Consider the following 23,571-nt stretch of genomic DNA (forward strand, 5'->3'; position numbering starts at 1 on the left):
GCCTCGTAATGCCTGGCACGTGACACGTGTGTGCCATTGTCCGAGAACTGTCATTGTACGGCATGGAATTGATTGGTCAAACCATAAAAGTCAAAAATAAAAATAAAAAGTTACAAATGGGTGAAAATTTCTTTTTTTTTTTTTTAATTTTGAAAATAAATTTGGCCCATCAATTTCCATGCATAATATTTGTTGACAAAAGTATATTCTTGTTATTTATAAAATTAAATTTAGTTTAACCTTTAATTTTGGTTAAATAAAATAAAATATGATATAAATAAGATAAAATTTTATGTGAATCGGATTTTTAGATCATATAAGCTAGTAGATCGTACTTTAGTTAAGAGGGTTCTTTACGTCTCTGATGGATTATGGCTCTCGTAAATTTTTTAATAGTTTGTTAAGTTCTTTTGCACTACTTTCAAATTCTACTAACTCGATATTTTCGTAAGTTTAAAAGTTTTATATGTAAGAATATTCAACACTATTGTAACTTGGAAGATAAATATCTATAATACAATAAGATCTAATTGTTCTACTTATATATTATAAATTTGAATCTTACTGAATATATGGAATTTGAAATCTATTATATTTGGTGACAGATTCAGACTCCTTAATACAATGGGTCTGAGACTTAGTTTGTTAGTGTTTCGTAAGACTGTGATAATTAAGTTAGACTGTAACATCCGAGCCGAAATTTAGGTATAGGATAATTCAATCATAATAATGAAATAAATTAAAAAAATTAATTAATTTTAAATTTTTGTTATTTTTTTTATAAAAAATTATGTTTTGGATGCATTTGAAAATATTTTCAAAAATTAGGAATAAAATAAAAATAAGGACCAAAGTAGAATAAGGGAGGATCTAGTTGAAAAAAATCTAGAAAATTGGGGTAAAAATAAAATTAATAAAAATTTAGCCACGTGGACTGCCATATTAGCAGCGCTGCCAGTTGTCGTGTGCTGCGTTGCAGACATATGGACACGCGTTCGTGCGGAAAACTCTGCGAGCGATCCACGAGCTAGTAGATCCAATGGCCTAGATCTCCTCTTGCGCGCACAGACAGTGCAGATATATTTTCTCTTCAAGCACGATCGAACGGATTGATTTGATCAAATCGTACGGTCCAAATTAATTCTCCAAATAAGAGCGATCTAACAGCGATGAGTGGGCCACATGTCCCTATTCGAACGGTCTATATCGACTCAAAAAAGGTATATAAGCATCGCATCACTAAAATCCTAACCCTAACCACACCTGAGCTCGTTGGAGAAGAAGAAAAAAGGCGGCCGAAAAGAAAACCAACCGTCGTCGCCGCCGCACCGGAGCCACCGCTGACACCAGAAAGGTAAAAATTTTTCCCCATTTCATTTGAAATTTGATTTAAAACTTCCCCACACTCATATCGGAGCGAAAAAGCCAAAAGGTAAGCTGAAAACGAGAGTAGACCTTGGCAAAATCGTTGCGGTCGTGACCCAAAAATCACTCCAGTGAGCCCTTTCCCATTTTCCATTCCCTTTGATTTTTCTACCCTTGTGTTCCTAATTTTCTTTTGATGCAGGTCGACTAAAGAGAACCCTCGGCCGCGAGAAAGGATCGGCGGAGCCGCCGCACCTGAAAATCCCCTCCAGTAAAACTCCGATTTTTTTTTTTGGCCAACATAGATCGCCTAACCCCATTTTTAGTAAGTTTTTGTGCAAAACCACCCAAAATAAGCCGAAAATGGCCAGGTCGATAGGAGACGCCGCCGTGGGCGCCGGAGCATGGTGGTGTCGCTGCGCAAGAACCCTAAACCGACTGAAAAAATTTTAAAATGCTAAATTTTATCCTTTTGGGGTATTTTGAAATAAGTGACATGTATTTTTAATTTCTGTAGAAAAATTTAGGAAACCTGAAAACCATTAGATAGTGCAGTAAAAAAAGGTCGTGTTTCGAATACTGACCTATAGCAAGAATCTCTCACATTTTTTTTCTATTACGGTAAATTAAAGTTTAATAATTAATAACAGTGTATTTTTTAAAATGTTAAACATTCCTAATTAATTGAATACGGGTTACCAGTAGAGCCGTTAACTGATCATTGTGTAATTGTCCTAGTGGTGTTACTCATTTATTCTTATACTGTCTAAATTATTATTATTTATCAATTTTAATTATTTTCTCGCTTATTGATTATTTAGCTGTTATCCTCATTTGTTGACTGATTTGAAGTAAATGCCCTGATTCTGTTGTTTGTATTATCTGTTTATATGTCGTACTATATATCTGTAAGTATGAAATGATTGTGTATAATTGGTGGCTAGTTAATGATGCGAATATGTGCATAAAAGGCTTATCGAGTATCATAGAGCGTACGAACCCGGTATAAGGCAAACCCTACCGTTGACATTATCTTAGTCGAACGGGGCTGAGAAGTCCCATACCGGATGAGATATTGAGGCGGTGGTATGTTTCACGCTCATTACCGGATAGGGTATGGGGACAACTTGTTAATTGATAAATTAGATATTGGGTCCACGCATAGTTGAAGCCCCTATGGGTCCCCAGAGGTACCGGTAAGTAGATAAAAAAGTAATGTTTACTCATACTGTTTCTTTAAATGTCTAATAAATTGCTAACCTAATTATTACCTTCATAGGTCGGTTTGAAAACTCAAAAAAGTGAGTATGAAACTAACTTTTTTTTTATATTAAATGAATTTATTTAAAATGGATAATGGCTCAATGAGTTGTTTTACGATTTTTATCAACATTTAGTTTTCCATATCAGTGTTAAAATATTGATATTCTTACTAAATTAGTATAGCTCATCTCCCTTATTTAACAATTTCATATTAGGAAGATCAAGATCCAGATCCTGAACCACAAGGAAGTTACGACGAAAAATTATATTTCTCATCCCATCAGAGTTGTTCAGTGGAAGTTAACCTTATAGGATTCTAGTTTCTTTTCTGTTTCTATTATTTTAACTTTAATTAAAAAAAATGGACATACCTATAATTTTATTGGACATCCTGATTTACCGTGTAAGGAATGTAAAATCTTAAACTAATAATTGATTCCGCTATTATTTTACTAATTCAGTATCTTCATTTCCATTAAGTTTTCGGGATTTACATAGACTTTCTTCCAATGAATTACTACATATTTAGCGAAAGAAAAATTATATAATAATTAGTTTTCTTTAATTAGAGTAAGTAGAAGAAATTTATGAGAAAAATCAAATTAAGTGATTCATAAGATTAATTATCTTAACATTCATATAAGATATAAGCACGATTGCAAACTATTTTATTCAACTATAATAGAATACACTAATGAACTAAACTTTATACACACTATACTAATTTTAATCATAATGCTCTTAATCACTAAGAAAACTGCCTTTATATGTATATATATATATATATATATATAAAAGTTGAAATTATTAAATTAACCATCAAAGATTAGTACAATTGCACAAAATTAATTAACTAAAGCAGCTGGGTTTGCATTTCTTGTATAACTAAAACGAACAAAGCATGCTAAGCCAACTCTCTTCATTACAATTACTACATACAATTATATATATATATATATATATATGATTTTTTATATTTATAATTAATTATTATTAGTAAAAAATCATTTAACCAATAAAGGAAACCAACGTTCATGAAGCGAAGACTGGTAGGAAACCATAACCAGAAGGAATACAAGCAAGAAGGCCACCCCCCACGGCGATCCTCCGGCTCTGTGGAGCGAATCCTTCTCGGGCAACGGCAGGAAGAACGAGAAGCCGCCGGCCGGCGACAGGAGGTGGACGAGGAGGAGCAAGAAGAAAGGAGAGAGCATGAGGAAGAGCTTGAGCTGGTACAAGATGTCTTCAAACTTGGACTCGTAGTTTATGTACCATGAAAACCCTAAAACGGAGAAGAGGATGAAGATGAAGAAGCAGAGATGGAGAGGGATGGAGAAGTAGTCTAAGTACGAAGAGTTGTAAGGTCTGGCCATGGCTTATTTTGAGTCAAATGGGTGTGAGTTGAAAGGTTCTTTTAGTTTTTCTCTGGAGAAGTTCTGTGGAGGAGAAAAATTGTTTATCAAGTTTATATAGGGAGCTAAATATGCATATGCATATATCTACATATATATATATATATATACATACACACATAAAGTAAAAGTATGATGGGTATGAGTTGAAATGTTCTTTTAATTTTTCTCTGGAGAAGTTTTGTGGAGAAGAAAAATTATTTGTGAAGTTTATATAGGGAGCTATATATGTATACATACACACACACACACATAAAGTAAAAGTGTAACTAAAATTCTTCTTAGCAACAAAATTTTTGCTACAAAGTCATTATACAAATATTATGAATTTGAGTCTCATAATACAAAGTTTACGATATAATAAAAATTATGAGTTCGAGTTAAATTATGTGTCTCGTGTTTATAATAAAAAATTTGTATTATAAATAATTTAAGATTATATTATAATAAATTTATAAATATTAGTTGATTAATAATATATTTTATTAGAATAAAAAAAAATTTCTTAATTTTGAAGGATTTTTTTTTTTTTTTTTTTGTAGTTTTAGCAAGTTTGTGCAGACAGATTCTTTCAAAGTAATTGACAGCACTTTCTGCCACAAAAAGAATTACTTATTGTTTAAAAATATTTATTTAAAGAAAAGAGAAAGAAAAAATAATGATTACTTAAGAGGAAGTATACTATATATACATACATATATATATATACATGTATAAAAACAAAAGTGAAAATGGTCGAGAATGATCTACATAAGTCTTGACTTCTTTGGAAAAATTTCACCAATCTAATCATGAAAAAATAATATTAGTGTTGCACCATTTAATAAATTAAATGAGTAAATTAAAATAAATAATACAACTTCAAGTTATTCTTGAAAATGTTTTACTTTTTATGAATTGTATAAAAAAAATTAAATTAATTATATTTTAGTTCATTATATATCTAATTAGAAGAAAAAAATATTTTTGAAATTAAATTTTGTGCTTGGAAAATAATTAATGAGGATTTTTTATTTTTTGATGATCCGTATGCAGACAACCGAAAGAGAGACTTGACTTTTGAGGTAGAAGATCATGTATTCCTGAAGGTATTCCAAATGAAGGGTTTATTGAGATTTGGGAAGAATAGAAAATTGAGTCATCGGTTTATAAGCCTTTTTGAGATTCTTGAAAGGGTGGAGATAGTGGCTTATAGAATAGCACTTCCTTTGAAGTATGCGTGGCTTCATAATGTATTTTATGTATCAATGTTGCAGAAGTATCATCCCGGCTCGATACGTATTATACAAGTTGAGTCTATTTCGTTGAAAAGGGATTTAACGTATGAGAAAAAACCGATCGGTATCCTGAAAAGACAAGAAAAAAAATTGAGGAGTTGAGTAATACTTATGGTGAAAGTGTTGTGGCAGCATCAAAATAATGAAGAGGCAACGTGGGAATGGGAGGATGAAATAAAGACTACCTATCCACAACTATTTCAGGTGATATTGTCAAAATTTGAGGATTTAAATTTCTTTTAGGGTGGGAGTATTATAATACCTTAATAAAATCAAATGGGGGAGATAGTCAACTAAATAAGTGGTGGGGATTATAGGGTTAGGAATGGATAGGTAGGATTTAATAGAGGGGAGGACATATAAAAGGGAGTGAAAAAAAAAGAGAAAAATAAAAAGAGGGGATAAGAGAGGGAATTGATCGACAGGAAAGAAGGAGAGGGAAGAGGGGAAAGAGAGATCAATAACAGCGGGACGAAGAAACGTACCGGTAAAGAGGATTTTACTGAGCTAGAAGGAGATGGAAGCTAGAGGTAAAATAAATTCCTATACTCAGTTATTGTTATGTTGATATAAAGATTGGATTTCTGTGTAGGTTATTGATATGAAGGACTCTTGAACGAGAGGAGGAAAGGAGGTGTGAAATGGATAGTGAGCTGAGTGTAAGGGATGGAGAGGGAAGAGGATCGGCGGAACTGGAGTTAGGCCGAGGATTGGGAGAAATCGATGGTGATTTTGCTGGTGAGGTACCGAACTAAAGGAGATAAACGTTAAAGCATCGTTGTTGGCGGTGACAGAGTTGGGTGTTGTGGTGCAGATTTTGGTATCGGTATTTACAGACGTGTAGATTGTATTTTGTGTGTGTGTGGCCAGTGATAGGCCGGTGCGTGTGTATGTATAGTTAGGGAAGGTCGGAGTGTGTGGCCAAGGGAAGGCCAATTGTGTGAGTGGCAATGTACTGCCGATATGTGTGGCAAAAAAAAAAGGCCGATGTGTGTGGGTGTGGCAGTGTAAAACAATTGTATTTGTGACCAAGGCGGCTAATGTGTGTGTGTGGCTATACATTGTTGGTATTTGTGCCTGTGTGGCCTAGGAAAGGCTAGTGTGCGTGGCTGAGTGAAGTGGTGGAAATGGAGTGCGTGTGTGGCTAACCAACCGAGAAATGAGTGTGTTGTGGTTGAAAGGTCGGTGTGTGTGTGTGTGTGTGTGGCCAGATTGAGGTCGAGAAGTGGCTTGTATGGCTGAACAAAGATATAGTGTTTGGTGGGAAGTAAATTAAGAACAGAGTATGGTGAAATAAGGAGAGGGTGTGGTGAGAGGAGTAGGAAGATGGGGAGTGGGGTTATACTTGAGTGGATGTCCAAATGTATTTTCATATCATATTTGAGTTTTGAATTTATTTTATTGGGCTAAATTATGCTTATTTTATGCTATTTGCATATGCAATAAGAATGAAGAGGGAACCAAAGTCCCAACTTGAGAGATCCCACCTATGGGAAGCCAGAGATTAGAGAGATAAATATGTAATAGATTGTACAGGATGCTTGTTCATTTGATACTCAAGTAGTGATTGGGAACATTTCATGAGTTTTTTTTGTTGATTTTCCATGTTATAGTGGAATTAAAATTTGATGGATGAATATATTGTTCGCTAACCTCGATGATTTTAAATACATAGAATGTAGTTGATTTGGAGGACTTTTTAGGTTATGTGTTTGGATATGAGGTGTATGTTACGTAACATCTTGGACGTCACATGTTGAGTTTTAATCAACAATGTGAGTTTATATATAAAATTATTGTGCATAAAATACTGTCAAATTAATTGAGTTCATTTAAAATGATTTGATAAAGTTAAGGGTATATTGAAGTTTAATGCATCAAATAAAAGTGTGAATTTTTATATATAGAGATTAAATTTGTAATTTTAAATTTTATGATTGGTCAAATTATGAATAAAGAGAGTTGATTGACAAATTTGTCTATAAATATGCAATTATGGTCTTCAAATTACACGTAGAATTTTTTAATTATGTCATCTCATCATCAGAAATAGAGAGTGAGAAAACTTCAAATAACTACACGCTAATTTTGAAGATGTATCACATAACGTGCAATTTTCTTATACTATTAATTCAGATACGCTTTCAATTCAATTTTAGATCTTATTGATTCGATACGAATGTAGTATTTGAATTTTATTTTATCTAATTTTATTCCTTACACCATAAGGATGCTTTCAAGAGGAATATGAGAATACATCTTTTTTATAGTCAAGATTTTAAGATAAAATGTTCCAACCAATAAGAGTGTGACACGTCAGACCGACCATGTAAATTTTATTATGATACTAATTAAAAAAAATGAAAGAGAAAAAGTTTGGTTCTCATAGTTCATACATATAAGCATCTGTATATATATATATATATATATAAGAAATTATACATATTAAATTAATTATTTATGGGAAAAAAATAAAGAAAATAAAAAGTATGTAGATATGTAAGTGGTCCATGTCATCTTTTGCTTAGCCTCTTATCTTTTTCTTTTTTTGGGTTGGCATGTACTTTAACTTTTTCTATTTTCACAACACAACAATAATTTTTAAGTTGAAATTATAAAATTAGTTTCTAATTAAATATTTATTACAATATAATTTGATCAATAATATTTTTATTTAAAAAAAAAATTAATTTTCTTTAATTTCTTAATATAAAAAATTTTAAATCACATTTTAATACCTTAAAAATTAATTCATTTTAAAATTTTAAATTTAAATACTAATTATCATAAGAAATTATTGATTAAATTATGGTGTGTGTGTGTGTATACATATACATATATACATATATGTAAGATTAGATAAATGATTGGGACCAAAATCACATGACACAAAATGTTCTATACAATTATAGTGATCACATTACACGACACATATATTAATTTCATGATTAATTACATAATATTAATTAATTAATTAATTAATTTCTTCCAAATGAATCATTAATGACTTTCAATTATTTATATTCTCATCTTCATATCTCCCTTTTGGTGTGGTGCCCTCTTATTGGTATGCATGTATCTATCACTATTTATACCAATTTCACTTTACATTTTTTTTATTATAATTCATTTTTATATGATAAAAAAATAATAATAAACTCACCATCATCATCACCACCACCTTCACTCACTTTTTCTAAAGTTTTTTTAATTCCAAAGGCTATTTTTTTATAATAAATAATATATATATATATATGGTATCATACCAGTAAACGATGGATACTAGTCGTTGTGCATATCGATCCGTGCAGTGACGTAACTAACATATTAAATATCTCGTATGATAGAGGTTTGCAAAAGTGGAGTATGTTAGTTTAATTCGATACAAAACGAAGAACTTTAACATGGCTTGACATATCGCGAATCTATGTACATATGGACACATATATATGGGCGGATGTAGATGACCCGAGTAAACTATATATTGCGTATTATAAGGTTATGTCGAGAGCCGGCCATCTAGATATTAAAAAATTATGGGTTTTTTTTATTTTTATATTATTTTTGTAATAATTATATATTTTTTTTTAATTTTCTAAAACTATATAATTTAATTTTCTTGTCGTTATATATTAGATTTATGTTGTATTTTATTCAAAAAAAAATTATTTTCATTGAATTTCTATATTTAATGTATAATTATACAAATTTAATTGTTTTTTATTGATAAAACCAACTTAATTAATATAAATTTGTTTTACTAATTAAGAATCTTGAATTAATTCAATGTATTCACACACTTTTTTCTTATACAATAATTTCAACACCAAGAGAGAATAAAACAAGAGGACCAAACCAAGAAAGAAAAAAGTCAAAACGCGTCGTGAGACTTCCTATATATATATATATATATATATATCTACGCCTATACATGCATCTATACATACACACGCATATATACATATAAACTTAAGGTGGTGAAAAATGAAACAAAAATTAAATATAATAAAGTTTAGATTACATTTATGTTAAATAAATAAACATTATATGTCATTTCATTAACTAACATCTTAAATTCTACGTTAATTGAATTATTATTTTTTCTTAATGAGAAAATAAATTAAGTTAAATAATTAAAATAACTTAAATTATATAGAATATTATTTTTATTAATAAATATAATAGATTTATTAAAATATATTGAAACATAACGTATAGAGAAAAACTAAGTTGAGTTGGGTTACAAATAAATCCATCAAATTATATATATATATATATATATATATACCTTGTAAAGTACAACTACAAATAGAGTAAAGAGCTTTCAAAAAAGAATATTTAAATAAATCACATAGCTAATCATAATCATTTCTTGCCTAACCCATGCATACATACACATATACATACACATATACATACACACATATATGTATATATGTATACGTATGTATATCGAACCTAACCCATGTTTCGGAAATAATTATCCCAACCAACCCTACATTTATCACGAAGAGTGAGACAAAGCATGACTCGGAAGGCACTTGAAACGTGATTCTCAAGAAAAACATAAAAACTATACGTTCAATAATGCAATACGTAACAATTATACTCAACAATCGCATTAGACGTCGTCGTATTGATCGTATGAGTTCTAGCTTCCACATACCCTCTCGCAAATCGGAAAAGCCCGCTTCCTCCGATCACCGGCATCTCTCTCACCTCTGAAAATATCGTGTTCCGACCCATTATCGTTATCGTACTCCCGTTATATTTCCCTTCTGTAAAAGCAAAGTTCATCGCCATTAACAACCCGATCTCGTGCTGCGAAGAGAAAGCGTAAAACCCTTGAGCTCTTCCCACTAGCGTCGAGTTCAGTTCAGGGTTTAACGTTAAGGGATTATCGATCATTCTTGCCTTGCCGAATGAGAATTTCGTGTTGTTTGCTGGAGGAAGGATTTGGATGGCTGTCGGGTCGGATCCGGTAACAATGTCGTGCCAGAAAACTCGAAAATGGCTGAGCTTTTCATTTTGGAGATCGAGAGTCTTCTTGTTTAGAGTTCTTACGAAATCGATATGGTCTCCCTGAACTTTAACCAGGGAAGATGAAGGCAGAAGAAGAGAGAAGATGATGAATTGAATGGCAGAGATGGGAAAAACAACCTTACCCATTTTCACAATTGGGGTGTCACCCTCTTTACCACATAAATATGTGATTTGTATCTGGTATATATATACATACATACATAACTATATATATATATATAGAGAGAGAGAGAGAGAGAGAGAGGAAGAGTGAGTTTTAATATAGGGTTGATTTCTGTTTTGTTTGTCAACTCTTGTTATTTTGGTCAACCATTGGTTTGCCTTTTTAATTTAGCTGATGACGTGGCACGATATGATTGGTCATTCGGAAAGAATTATAATAAATGGTCTTTGATTCTTAGGGATAAAGCTTTATAGCTGTCTACTAATTTTTCCACCCCCTGAATTATTAATTTACGGAGATAATTATTTAAAAAAAAAAAAAACAGAATTGATAATTTTGAATATTTATTTTTCTGCATTTCCCGATAAATATTAAATATTTAAAAATATTATAATTAAATAATTATTTAAATATTATTTATGTTTTTTTTTTACATTTTACCGTAAGAGTGATAATATTTAAATATTTGTTTAAAAATATATATATATTTAAATGTCTTAAACGTTTTTCGTTAATTAAAATTTAATTGGATGGCCGGCTTTTTGACTTTTGACTTTCTTGGCAAACGGCAAAAGAGCTGTTGTAATTGACGGAAAAGTAAACGTCTCAGTACGGGCTGGGGGCGTGGTGGGGTCCAGTGGGGTCCAGCCCATCAACGGCTGAAACCTGATTCATCCATGTAAAGATTTAACGATTTATTTTATTTTATTTTTTAAATAATTAAAACGTGTGTAATAAATATAAAAAATGCAAATTACTTATATATATATGTATATATAAAAATTATAGTTAAAAGTTTTAAATAATTAATTATTATCTGTATTATAATATTAATTTTGTTATATATATATATATAAAATTAATATTAATATATTTTTTATTTGAAAAATAAAGAAACGTTATACATGGCTTAAGAAAATAAAAGTCAACCAACAATGAAATAAATATATATTAGTATTTATTAATTTGATAATTCAAAGTCAAAGACTAAAAAATTTAGCATTAATTCAGCATGTTGACTTCTCACTATATATACATGTATATATATATATATATGTTATATGCAATTAAAAATACATTTTTATATGTCCTCTGTAAATATATATTTCTTTCTCTTATTTTTATGACCTTACATTACTAAAGGTGTTATATATAAAGACATTCAATACATATATATATATCTAAATTTATATTGTTAACATTAAATCTAATAATTTTTTTGATAGAGTGTCATTACTCATATATACAATTATATGATACTTGACTTTAACATGTATTATGACATAGCCGGCATCATATAGTAACATAAAATTCTCTCTCATATATATATATATATAATCAAAACTGATATTTAACATATATTATGACATAGCCGGCATCTTATAGTAACACAAAATTCTCTCATACATATATATAGGAACCAAAAATGAAATTTAACATATATTATGAAATAATTAATATAGTAACATAACATTCTCATATATATATATATATATATACATACAGTGTAAAGGGCCAGAATTTAATTGAAAATAAGGTCATAAATTAAATACAAAAGCATATAATAACGTTAGTATTTATATTCATTACACATAAATTAGCATGCCCAATAGGATTACATAAATGTCCATTTCATAATTATTTATAAAAAAAATGTAACAACAAATTAAAATTATAAATAAATATTGTAGGGAGGTTAACATCCACTAACTCTTGATAGGATCTGGATGGACATCTACTTACAGCCCTCCTACTGATGCGAATTTAGATATTGATCTTCTTGATCTGAAATGGTTAATAGGGGAATGAGTGAGCTATACTAATTCAATAAAAATATCACACTACTCACCGATTCCTGAATGTTGGTAAAAATCATAAAAACAGCAAATGGAGGTTTTAATTTAAGTAAATTCATTTATCATAAGGAAAATCATTTATTACATACTTACCGTTATGAGATTTAAAAAATCGACTTATAGAGACAACGACTCAAATAACATTATGATCTCATATTCAAATGAGTAAGAATAATAACTTTCTTTTTTTATTTGCTTACTGGTATCTCTAGGGATCCATAGAGATGTCCCATTATGCGTGAACCTAATATCTAAACTTATCAACTAACCGGTTGTCCTCATACTCCATTTGCTATGAGCACCAAAAATACCATCATCCGATACCTCGTTCGGTATAAGAGTGAATCGGGTCCTTCCCATACCCCGTCCAGTATGAGCACCAAAAGTACCATCACTCGATACCTCGTCCGATATGAGGGTGAATCGGGCCGTTCTCATACCTCGTCTGGTATGAGCGCCAAAAGTATCATCCATCGATATCCCGTCCAGTATGAGGTAACGTTTACGGTAGGGTTCTCTATGTACTCGATCCATCCACCATCTCTTAGAATATCTAGTAAGATAATCATTCATTAATTTACATAACCAAACAATTTTTCATTTGCATGTTAATTTCAAATTTCATAAATCAACCGTAAATCACGCAAGACAAGCGATATATGCTTTAAGAAAGTACAACTGAATTATTTAACCATTTCAATATATCATCATATATTTAAAGCTGTAAAATTAAACGTGACAAATAAATAACTAACCAATTCTGCCTCCATTAGTGACCTATAATTATTTTTTAATTTTTTTAAATTTTATAAAATATTATATTATTGATTATTAAGCTTCAATTTTATAATAAAAAATAAGTTGATGGATTCTTACCCGAATCAGTGTCCAAAACACCAAACTTTCTACTGCATATACTAGCGGTCCCTAGATTTTTTGAATTTTTATAAGAAGATTAAAACACGCTTTACGCACCTAAAAATACCCTAAAATATCCAAAATTTGTGTTAAAAATCATTTTTCGCCAATTTTGGGGTTCTGACATGGCGGCACCACCGTGCTCCAGTGACAGCACCATCACCCGCGGCAGTGGTTTACCTCAATCTGGACGTTTTTGGCTGTCTTTATACATATTCGTGTAAACAAACACATTAAGGGGCCTTGATTGACCGGAAAAAAATTAGAAAATAGAAACCTACCAGTGGTGAGATTTTTTGGGTGCGTCGACTCCGTCAGTTCACCTTCGCGACTAAGTTTTTTTTCTTCAGTTAACCTATAAAAAACAGAACGGTGAACACAACAGTGAAAAAATCGCACGAAACGAGAAATAAAAAAAGGGGCTTATCAGAGGATATTGCGGGTTTTGCCCGCAGTTTTCAGCTCACTCGCCGTTCATTTCGCTCCGATATGGTAACAGGGAATCTCGAAATCAAATTTCAAGCGAGTAGGAGAATTTTTATATTTTTTGGCGGTCGGAGGTGGATCTGATGCGGCGGCGATCAGTGGTCGGCTTCCTTCTCTGGCGACTGATTTTTCTTTTTCAGCGGGAGGCTGGCGGCTAGGGTTTTGATTTAGTATGATGTAAAATATTTATATTCATCTCGCATTAATTTTGACCGTTCATTGCGTTTGATCTCGACCATCCAATCGCGTTTAAAAAAAAATAGATCTAGATTGTTCATCGCGATTTGATCTCGGTCGTTCAATCGTGTTTAAAAAAAAAATAAATTCGGGTCGTCCATGCGCGTGGGATTGATCCTGGGTCATTCTATCGTAGGGCACGCGGATCGCCCGCGTGGCATCGACGACAGTATGCCTCTCCACGTGGCGCGGTTCGGTTCGTCAAGGTTGCTAACTGGGTGGCCCTCCATGGCAAATTCTTTTTTATTTGCATTGACCCCTAGTTTCTGATTTTTCTTTCAAAAACATCCACCGAACCTAAATTTTTATCCATTTTTCTTAAAATTATTTTCAATTTCATTCATAACCTATTTTTTCCTAATTTCACATTAAATTAAAATTTATTAATTTCAAAAATAGATTTTTATACATTTTAAATGTTAAAATTAAACCCAATCGGGCCCGGATATTACACACAGTAACCAAAAACGAAAGTTAACTTGTATTTACTAGATATTTTATCAACATGTGAACTTAATATGGACTTTTATGTGCGTAACATACTATCAGTGTAATAACTGAGTTTTTGGGTTGTAAAAAAAAAGAATGATAATAATAATAATAATAAGGATATATATATATATATATATATATATATATATATATATATATGTATAGAATAGGGAGAAGGGTGAGAATGAACGGTGCAGATTGTGAGATAGGAATGGACGAGTAGGATGATTAGTAGGTGGGGTATAAATAGGATGAATAAAAGAAAAAAAAAGAGGAAAAGGGAAAAACAGGAAGGGAAGATAGGAGATTATCGATTGAAAATTCGAGAGAGAGAAAGCTGGAGAAGGAAGAGACTAGAAGAGAGGAAATGAGGAGTCGATTGAGGATGGGAGAGGGTCCAGCGAGGAGACGATTAAGACGACTGAGTGAGTTGTGGCAGTGTGAAGGACAATGGAGACCGGAGGTATGGTGAATTTGAATTTCAAACATAGAAATGGTAATTTGTAATGTAAACTCAAACATTGTAAACATTAAAATGGCATCTGGCATTTGAATTTCTATGATATCATAGGGGCAGTGTTGGGAATTGGTGGATGAGATAGGTTCCTGAAGGAATAGGAGAGCAAAAGAAGGGTTACGGTTACTGGAAGGTCCGATTAGGATTGTGAGTGAAGAAGAGTGGGGGAATCCATGGGAGGAGAAGTAAATAGGTACAAGAAGGATGAGTCAAGAGAGAGGAAGAGCCATTAGGCAAAATACATGCAAGAGAGTGAAATTTAGATGATTACCATACGAGAAGAAGATAAGAGATGCGATTATTAGGCGAAAAAAAATGTGTGTGTGCTCTAGTCGGTCATAAGGAAAAGGGAAAGATAGGGAAAACATACCAAAATCGGGTTGTAGAAGGGGAATTGAGACATAGAGAGAGTCTGGAGGGGTATTGGCATGAGAAGAGAGATAGAAGGGAGAGATAGACATAACAGAATGCAGGGAACGTGTTTTTGATGAAAACGTGGGGGGTTACAGGGTGATTGAGGGTGATAGAGAGAAAAGTGCGATGAAGTGAGAAAGGCAAAGGTGAGAGAAGGGAGAGACAGAGAGTATGGGATAGTTTGAAAGAAGTGCGGGCTTGTAGGTGGTTAATAGAGGTGAGTTGTTGGGTGAGAGAGAAAGAGATTAGGAAGTAGGATGGAGAACAGTAACAACGAGTGTGTGTGTGCGCGCAATATAAGTGTGATTGTATATTTAAAAATTATATAGAGATGTTGATTACTTATAAATATTTTAAATTGAATTAACTTGTATGTTTATTAAATATGCTTGTATATGTTGTACTTGAGTATGATTGTGGAGATGGTATCTTATTAGCTGTGATATTGGCTTAGGATTGGAACGCCGATATTGGTTGTCGTTACTTAAAAATGTAAGTCAGTCACCGATATTGGTGATGTCTGGGAGTTGCCAGATTAGTACGAGTTGAGTCACCGATATTGGTGATGGAAGGAAATACTAACAGTGTATGTGGGTGGCCAGTTGGGGTCGAGTGGTGAGAAAAAGGGGTCGCCGATATTGGTGACGATTGGGGGGATTTTTTCTAGGAGTAACAGTGCGGGTGAGTGGCCGGGTCAGGGTTGAGGGGACAGCACATTGGAAATATTGATGGGGGGGGGGTTTAATGTGTTGACTACACATAGTAGAGTTGATAATTTTTCATCGAGGAGATGTGGTAATTACGATAGGGGTAGATGAGTAAGAGGATGAGAGTATGGGTAAAAAAGATGGCATGACCAATGGAACAGGAGGAAAACTAGGAGATTAGGCATTTAATTGGATTTCCACGCCATGTTTGTAATTTGAATTTACTTTACTGAGTTTGTGTATACTCATTACCTATCACTTACAGATGAAGTAGTATCGAAGACTGAACCAGAGCTGCATGCTTCCGAACTTAACGTATATAGGAGATGGAGTAGAGAGTGTGACTAGTACAACGGAATAATTACATAATTGGTAGCAAGTAACTCATTTTGAAACGAGAAATTGTCAATTCGTAAGCTACTATAATGACGGATATACAATAGAGAAATTTTAGAAATTGAATGACTTGATTTGAACATTTTCTACGTGTATGACCGAATTTGTTTATGGGATGATACATGTTACGCCACGTATACTAATAAAGTTGATGTAACGGCGCTGATGCAAAAAAAAAAAAATCGAGGCGTTACAATTAGTTTATTTGACCAATTTAAAAGTGATCAATTAAAGTTAATCGGTTACGAACTGTAGCGCCCGGACCGAGAAGGAGAAGGAGAAAAAAAAAAAAAAGCCACGTCGGCAGCCACGTCAGCAGTCCCGGCCAACCGGGGTCTGCCACGTGGCAAGACCACGTCGCTCCGAAAAGGGGCCACGTTGGCGATCCGCGTGGGTGCGATCCGACGGCCCAGATCAATCACGCGATCGGACGGCCCAGATACAATCGCACGGACGGCCCAGATTCAATCAAAAACGAACGGTCCAGATTAAAACGAAATGGACGGCTGAGATCAAAAGGCAAGGGGTTATAAATAGAACCCCCACACCAGACCACAAACCCTAGCCGCCTGCCGCTCGCCGGAGAAGACGAACCAGAGGCCGACCGCCGCCACCCGCCGCCGCACCGGGGAAATTTCCGACCGCCGATCGAGGTAAATTTCATACCCCCGACTCATTTTTTCACGCTGATTCCTCATGTGGCCAAATCGAAGCCAAAATCCCGGCCAAACTGCCGGAATACGCGGCCGAAGGCCAGCGGCGCCGCCGCCGCGCCCCCTCTCGGTTTTTGCCTCCGACGAGGCCCTTCCCGGCCTCCGTTTGATGCAATTTTTATATCACCGTGATCATCATTCTTTTCTCTACAGGTTGACCGGAGCCGAATCACCAAAACACGAACCTCGCCGGAGAGCCGCCGCACCCGAGAGCGCCGCCGCCGGTAAGCTCCGTTTTTCCGTGATTTTTTGGCCCCTCGAGGGCCCTAGGGTTGTTTTCTCACAGGAACCGATGCGAGTGTGGCCGAAAATAGCCAACCCGAGGCGACTCGCCGCCGCCAGCGGCGGCGCCGTCGCCGGAGCACGGCGGAGCCGCCGTGCCGGAGTTGCGATATTGGCCAAAAAGGGGCCCTGAGCCTAATTTGAGATTTTTTGGAACACGTGCAGGTACCGTTAGTGTGTTTCAGTTCCCCGGGAAAAAATTCAGGAAAAATTAGGGACGGCCTGTAGGCGCACTGTGAATCGTAATTCGAATCCCGAAAACAAGTAAGGACCCCTCACTCTATTTCCTATCACGGTATTAAAGTTCAAAATGATAAAACGGTATTTCTTGAATTAACGAATGTGTGAAATTGCTTAAGGTGGCTAATGGAGCTCGAGTCTAGTGTGATTGGTGATTTACTGTTATTTGGCCTGTTTACTGCTTTAAATGCAAAATGAGGTTTGATGTGTTTATTTTACAGATTTGTGTGCATATACTACGTTTTTATTTATTATGGGTTGAATGACTGAAAAACTGATACTGCATGTTGTCTGTTTGGCATGAATTACGATTTGCTTGTTTAAATGTGAATTGATGATGCTGACTGAGGAAAAGAAAAATAAAAGATTGTGTAGACCGATAATTGTATTATGGGGTCAGCCTGACTAGATATCCTGGGAGATGGTGGACGGACCGGGTCCGTAGGGAACCCTACCGGGATTGTGGTCTCACATGCCGGACGGGGTATGGGGACGGCCCGTTTCACCCTCATACTGGACGGGGTATTGAGGTTTATGGTTTTGGCGCCCATACCGGACGGGGTATGGGGACGACCCTGGAAACTGATTATGAATGTTAAAGGTTAACGGGTAGCGGGACCCCTATGGACCCCCACGGATACTAGTAGGCTGGTAAATGAGAAAAATATATGTTGTATAATGATTGAATTACAAGAGGCATGATAAGTGTTATGTTTTACAGTTTATATTGTTCCATGATTATGATAATGTTATTGTTTTTCGTATAATGTTTTATGAATTCTAACGAGGTAAGTGGATGATAAAAGGTTTTATCATAAATAAAAGGATTTGTTGCAAATTATGCTCCATTGGTCTTTTTTGTGTTTTCTACCCGCCTTTACCTCCGTGACGGTGAGATATCGTGATGTTCTTACTGGGCTAGTGTAGCTCACTCCTTATTTAACCATTTCAGATCAGGAAGACATGGTTCCCGAGCCCGTTCCGCAGGAGGAGGACGAAAGGGATGCCTAGAGACTCTGTAGTCATACTCGTAGCTTTATTTTCGAGTTCCTCTTTTAGTTAGTTTAATCTTTTACATTTTAAGTACGTTTTTGGTTTTCGTGTAAGGGATGTTAACTGAAATTTTGATCTCGCTTCCGCATTTGATATATTTAAATACTCATTTCATTTTAATATTTCCGGGATCGTTACACGAACCTTAATACATCAGATTTAAGTGTGAGTTTATAATATGCGCAAATACTATATTTATAATTTTTCATTTTATAATTGCTAAAATAAAAAATAACAAAAATAAATAATATAAAAAACAGTTAACACGAAAATTTTTTTGTTATAAATTTAGTTACGCTTCCATATTCATATTATTTGATTTAATACAAGTTTGCTTATTATTTTTTAGATTTAGTTTAATTTAATTTTTAATATTATATATATATATATGTATGTATTTATAGCAACCAAAACTGAAATTGCAAGCAAACCGGTGCACGCCTTCACCTTTTAATAATTACATGACCATGCGGGTCGTAAAATATTAATATATTTTCTTAGAGTAAAAAGTTTATTTCATATGCTTAGACTTCACTTTTCTCTAATTTTATTTTATTTCTTGAGAAAAAATGTTTATAATTAATTTAATTTAAAAAATTTAATAATAAATAAATATTATTTTTCCAAAACAAAGGAATTAATATTTAATTAATTATTATAAATATTTTTTTTTCATAAATATAAGAAAATTTATTAAAAATTTAACTCGATTCGGTGATTATAATTTTAATAATATATTAATAAATTAAAATTTTAATTTATATAAAATATTATAAATTAGTTATTCTACAATTGTTGAATATTAATATTTTTATTAAAATTTATATATATATATATATATATGTATATGAAATTGAAATTCCTAGGTCTCAAATTCTAACACTCCACTCACTTTTTTCCAAGTGAAATTATTCAATTTTCCACATTATTGTCAAATTTTCAAATTTCTTTCACAATTGTCTACTTTTTTGTTATTTTTTTCTACTATTTTCCAATTGAAAATAAATGAAAAAATAATAATATTTTAATAATAAACTATTTTATTTTATTCGTAAAATTACTTAATATAATTAATAAATAATTAATTACTACTTAACTTAATAATTAGTATTGTTTATTTATATTTAAGAGACATTATATTCAAATTAAGTTGTGTTTTCGTGTATATATATATATATGTATGTATATATTTATAATTGATAAATATATAAATATTATATTTGATTTTTGTAATAAGAACATATTTCATTTCATTTTTATTTTCAAAAACTTATAAAGTTTATATAAGCATAGGTTATAAGGACTTATTCAAGAATACTAAGAGAAGCAAAAAGCAAACTTCTAATTACTTAATAATGCAAAACGTAAACATTATATTCCACAGTAGCATCCCCATTTGTAGGATCAAAACGCTGCGTTTTAGCCTGAACATAACCCCGAGCAAACCTAAACAGTCCGCTTCCTCCTACAATCGGCATCTCCCTAACTTTGGAAAACACTGGATTTCTCCCCATCACAGTAATGGAGCTCCCGTTATATTTCCCTTCCGTGAAAGCAAAGTTCATCGCCATTAACAGACCTATCTCCTCTTTCGACGCCAACGCGTAAAACCCTTGAGCCCGACCCACCATTTTAGACCTCAGATCCGGACCCAACGTCAGCGGGTTGTCGATCATGTTCACTTGGCCAAAAGCCGTGTACGGAGAAGACGACGAAGAGGTGTTGACGGGAGGAACGACGGTTACGGATGTTGGGTTTCGGGTGCTGAGAATGTCGTGCCAGTAGAGACGGAAGTGGCTGAGCTTTTCCTTTTTTAGACCCTGAAGGTTGCGGTTCATGGGTCTGAGGATGAAGCTCTCGTCTGCGTCGTCGGCGGCGTTGTGTTGTTCTTGTTTACCGGAGACTTGTCCGGGGATGGCGAGGAGGGTGGAGAGTAGGAGGAGGGAAGATAAGATGGAAAGGAGGAGTCTTGAAGTTTCTGCCATGGCGTTTTGACAGAATTAGTGTGTGGAAAAATGGAATGGTCTACTTGGTTTGTTTACAAGTTTGTGGGTGTAAGTCATTTAATTTATAGATATTTTAATTGCTAATATATATATATATATGTGTGTGTGTGTATATATATATATATATATATATCCTTTTTCACTGTTGTTCTTAGAAGGAAGGGTTAGTTACACCAAACTCTCCCGACAAAGAGTTTAAGTGGGTCAGTGAAGGTGGCACCATTTCACACCATTATTATTTACAATTATTTACGTACACACACACACACACACACACATATATATGTATATATATGTTCTCATGTTTATATAATGTTTTAGTATAAAATAAAAATTCTAAATATTAATAACCGTTAGATTAGAAAACTCGTTGATTATATTCACCATAATTGATTTGGTGATGTGTATATATATATATATATATATTGATTTTATGGGGGAAATTCAGAATTTAATTTTATTCAATAAATATTCATATATTCACTATAATTGAATTTTTTAAATAAAACCCATAAACAATTTTTTTTTTTATTATTACTAACTTTAGTGTGTTTCATAAAATTTTATAAAGAGAATAAAAATTGTAAATTATATATGGAATTATAATTTTTAGTTTGATTACTCTCAAAATGAAATTCAAAATATGCTGAATTAATATAAGAGAATACATTTTTTAAAAATCAGTAATAAAAAAAAAATTATTTCAAGGCAAAAATTTTGGCCATAATATTAAAAATTAAATTTTTAAAAGATTAAAAAAATAAAATCTTATAAACTTAAAATAAGTAAATTCTTAATTAATAATTAAATTATTATTAAGAACTATACATTCCAATGGGCATTTGAGCCTTCAACACAATTGGGTTTGGATATTTTGAAGTAATTTTATATTTTATTGGGTTTTGTTAAGTAGGCCTTCTCACTCTCTACAACCATATAAACACACCCATATATGTGTATGTATATGTATGTGTGTATATATATATATATATATATATATATATCTCATGGTCTCTATGTCCTTTTTTGTGGTTCTTTTATTAATTGCATTTGCTATCATTATGTATTGTTGTTTTAGTTGTTTGAATTAGTGCTAATAACAAAATGACTTAGTAGTTAAGAATATGTGTGGTATTTGGAAATTATGAATTCTAAATTTATTAATGATATAATGTTTATCATTTTGTTGAATGCATTATGAGATAATAATAATGATCAGACTTATAATATTTAATTTAGTTATACTAGAAATTTAAGTTAATAATATATTAGTGAAACTGCGATAATCAACTTGAATTAAGTTGAGTTACGACTATAATTTATTATTATTTTTGTACATTTTATAAGAAATTATAACTGAAAATACCCAAATAATTATATTTTTATAGAGAAATCATAGTACCATAAATCTATAAGTTGTATATGTAACGACTCCGGAAATATCCAAAGGAAATAAAAGATAATTAAAGTGCAAAAGCGTAATAAATGTTCAAGGTTTACATTCCTTACACAAATAACTTAAAGTATCAAACAACGTTACGAAATTCATTCTTTTGAAAGAAATACAAGAATAACGAAATAAACGAAAAATAAAGAAATCTAACATCTACTCACAATCTTCATGCAGATCGGGCTCTGGAACTTGGTTCTCTTGATCTGAATGGTTAAATAAGGGATGAGCTATACTAACTCAGTAAAGATATCACACTATATCATCGACACATAATTAAAGGTTGGTATAAAATCAACACACTAATAGAGCACTTAATTTAAATAAATTCGTTTATCATAAATAAAACTATTTACTGTTCACTTACCGTAGTGGGATTTATAAAAATAATATATACAGACAATTAATATCATACAGATCATAATTTCATGTAAAATCAGCAACATAACACATTTCACAAGTCTATATACATCGTCAATAAACCAAACAATAACTGTCACTTTTTCACCAGTCTACTAGTATCCATAGGGGTTCATAGGGATGTCCCCGCCACACAAGAACCCTTTCTTTTAACAATCTCAATTACGAGCTGTTCCCATACCCCATCCCGTATGAGCGCCAAATTATTAAATCTCAATACCTCATCCGGTATGAGAGTGAAGCAGACCGTCCCCATACCCTATCCGGTATGAGCACCAAATTATCATGTCTCTATACCCTATCCGGTATGAGACAACGTTCATGGTAAGGTTCCCTATGTACCTGGTCCGTTCACCATCTCTCAGGATATCTAGTAAGGTTGCCGTTTTCATTTATTCATCTTCCCACACAACTTTTCCGTTTTCCATTAGTCTCCATTTTTTAAATCAACCATAATCACACAAACAAACAAACATGCATAAGGGAATACAAACATATCTCAATTTTTCAACTAAACGGTGATCACATAAAGCAGCAATACATGCATTCAAACCATAAAATTGATAAATCATATACTATCATACATTTAAATTGTAAAATAAATCAACAGAGAATAATTTTCAGTTTTGGCTCCATTCGCAATCCGTAATTAATTATGCACATATATTAAATTCGCACAAAATACTATATTATTATTTATTTAAACTTCAATTTTATGATAGAGAATAGGGTGATGGATCCTTACTCGATTTGATGTCTGAAAAATTAAACTGTTCTACTGCACCTACGGGCGATTCCCGGATTCCCTAAATTTTTGTTCGGGAATTAAAACGGGCTAATAGTACCTACAAATGTCCCAAA

General features: G+C 32.8%; 2 protein-coding genes, 1 long non-coding RNA gene and 1 pseudogene across 3 annotated transcripts; 1 reads left to right on the forward strand and 3 right to left on the reverse strand.

Moving 5' to 3' along the window:
• Positions 1-3,477: 3,477 nt before the first annotated feature.
• LOC110809592 (uncharacterized) lies at positions 3,478-4,197 on the reverse strand. The gene has a single exon (XM_022035469.2). The coding sequence runs from the start codon at positions 3,999-4,001 to the stop codon at positions 3,633-3,635; it is 369 nt and encodes a 122-aa protein (XP_021891161.1). The 5' UTR covers positions 4,002-4,197; the 3' UTR covers positions 3,478-3,632.
• A 5,429-nt stretch (positions 4,198-9,626) lies between these two features.
• On the reverse strand, positions 9,627-10,555 carry LOC110825226 (dirigent protein 22-like). Its single transcript, XM_022055683.2, has one exon. The coding sequence runs from the start codon at positions 10,484-10,486 to the stop codon at positions 9,899-9,901; it is 588 nt and encodes a 195-aa protein (XP_021911375.1). The 5' UTR covers positions 10,487-10,555; the 3' UTR covers positions 9,627-9,898.
• Positions 10,556-14,671: 4,116 nt separating this feature from the next.
• LOC148253629 (uncharacterized) lies at positions 14,672-18,954 on the forward strand. Its single transcript, XR_015812789.1, has 2 exons — positions 14,672-14,975; positions 18,734-18,954. It is a non-coding gene; the product is annotated as an uncharacterized LOC148253629 (long non-coding RNA).
• Positions 18,955-20,157: 1,203 nt separating this feature from the next.
• Positions 20,158-20,894, reverse strand: LOC110807001 (dirigent protein 22 pseudogene; annotated as a pseudogene).
• Positions 20,895-23,571: the final 2,677 nt, after the last annotated feature.

This window comes from Carica papaya, chromosome 6 (assembly GCF_054855325.1).
Source record: "Carica papaya isolate Zhongbai chromosome 6, ASM5485532v1, whole genome shotgun sequence".
NCBI lineage: Eukaryota > Viridiplantae > Streptophyta > Magnoliopsida > Brassicales > Caricaceae > Carica > Carica papaya.

Excerpts from the sequence above, each read along its gene's own strand:
- LOC110809592 (XM_022035469.2), bottom strand. The coding sequence starts at position 4,001 with ATGGCCAGACCTTACAACTCTTCGTACTTAGACTACTTCTCCATCCCT.
- LOC110825226 (XM_022055683.2), bottom strand. The coding sequence starts at position 10,486 with ATGGGTAAGGTTGTTTTTCCCATCTCTGCCATTCAATTCATCATCTTC.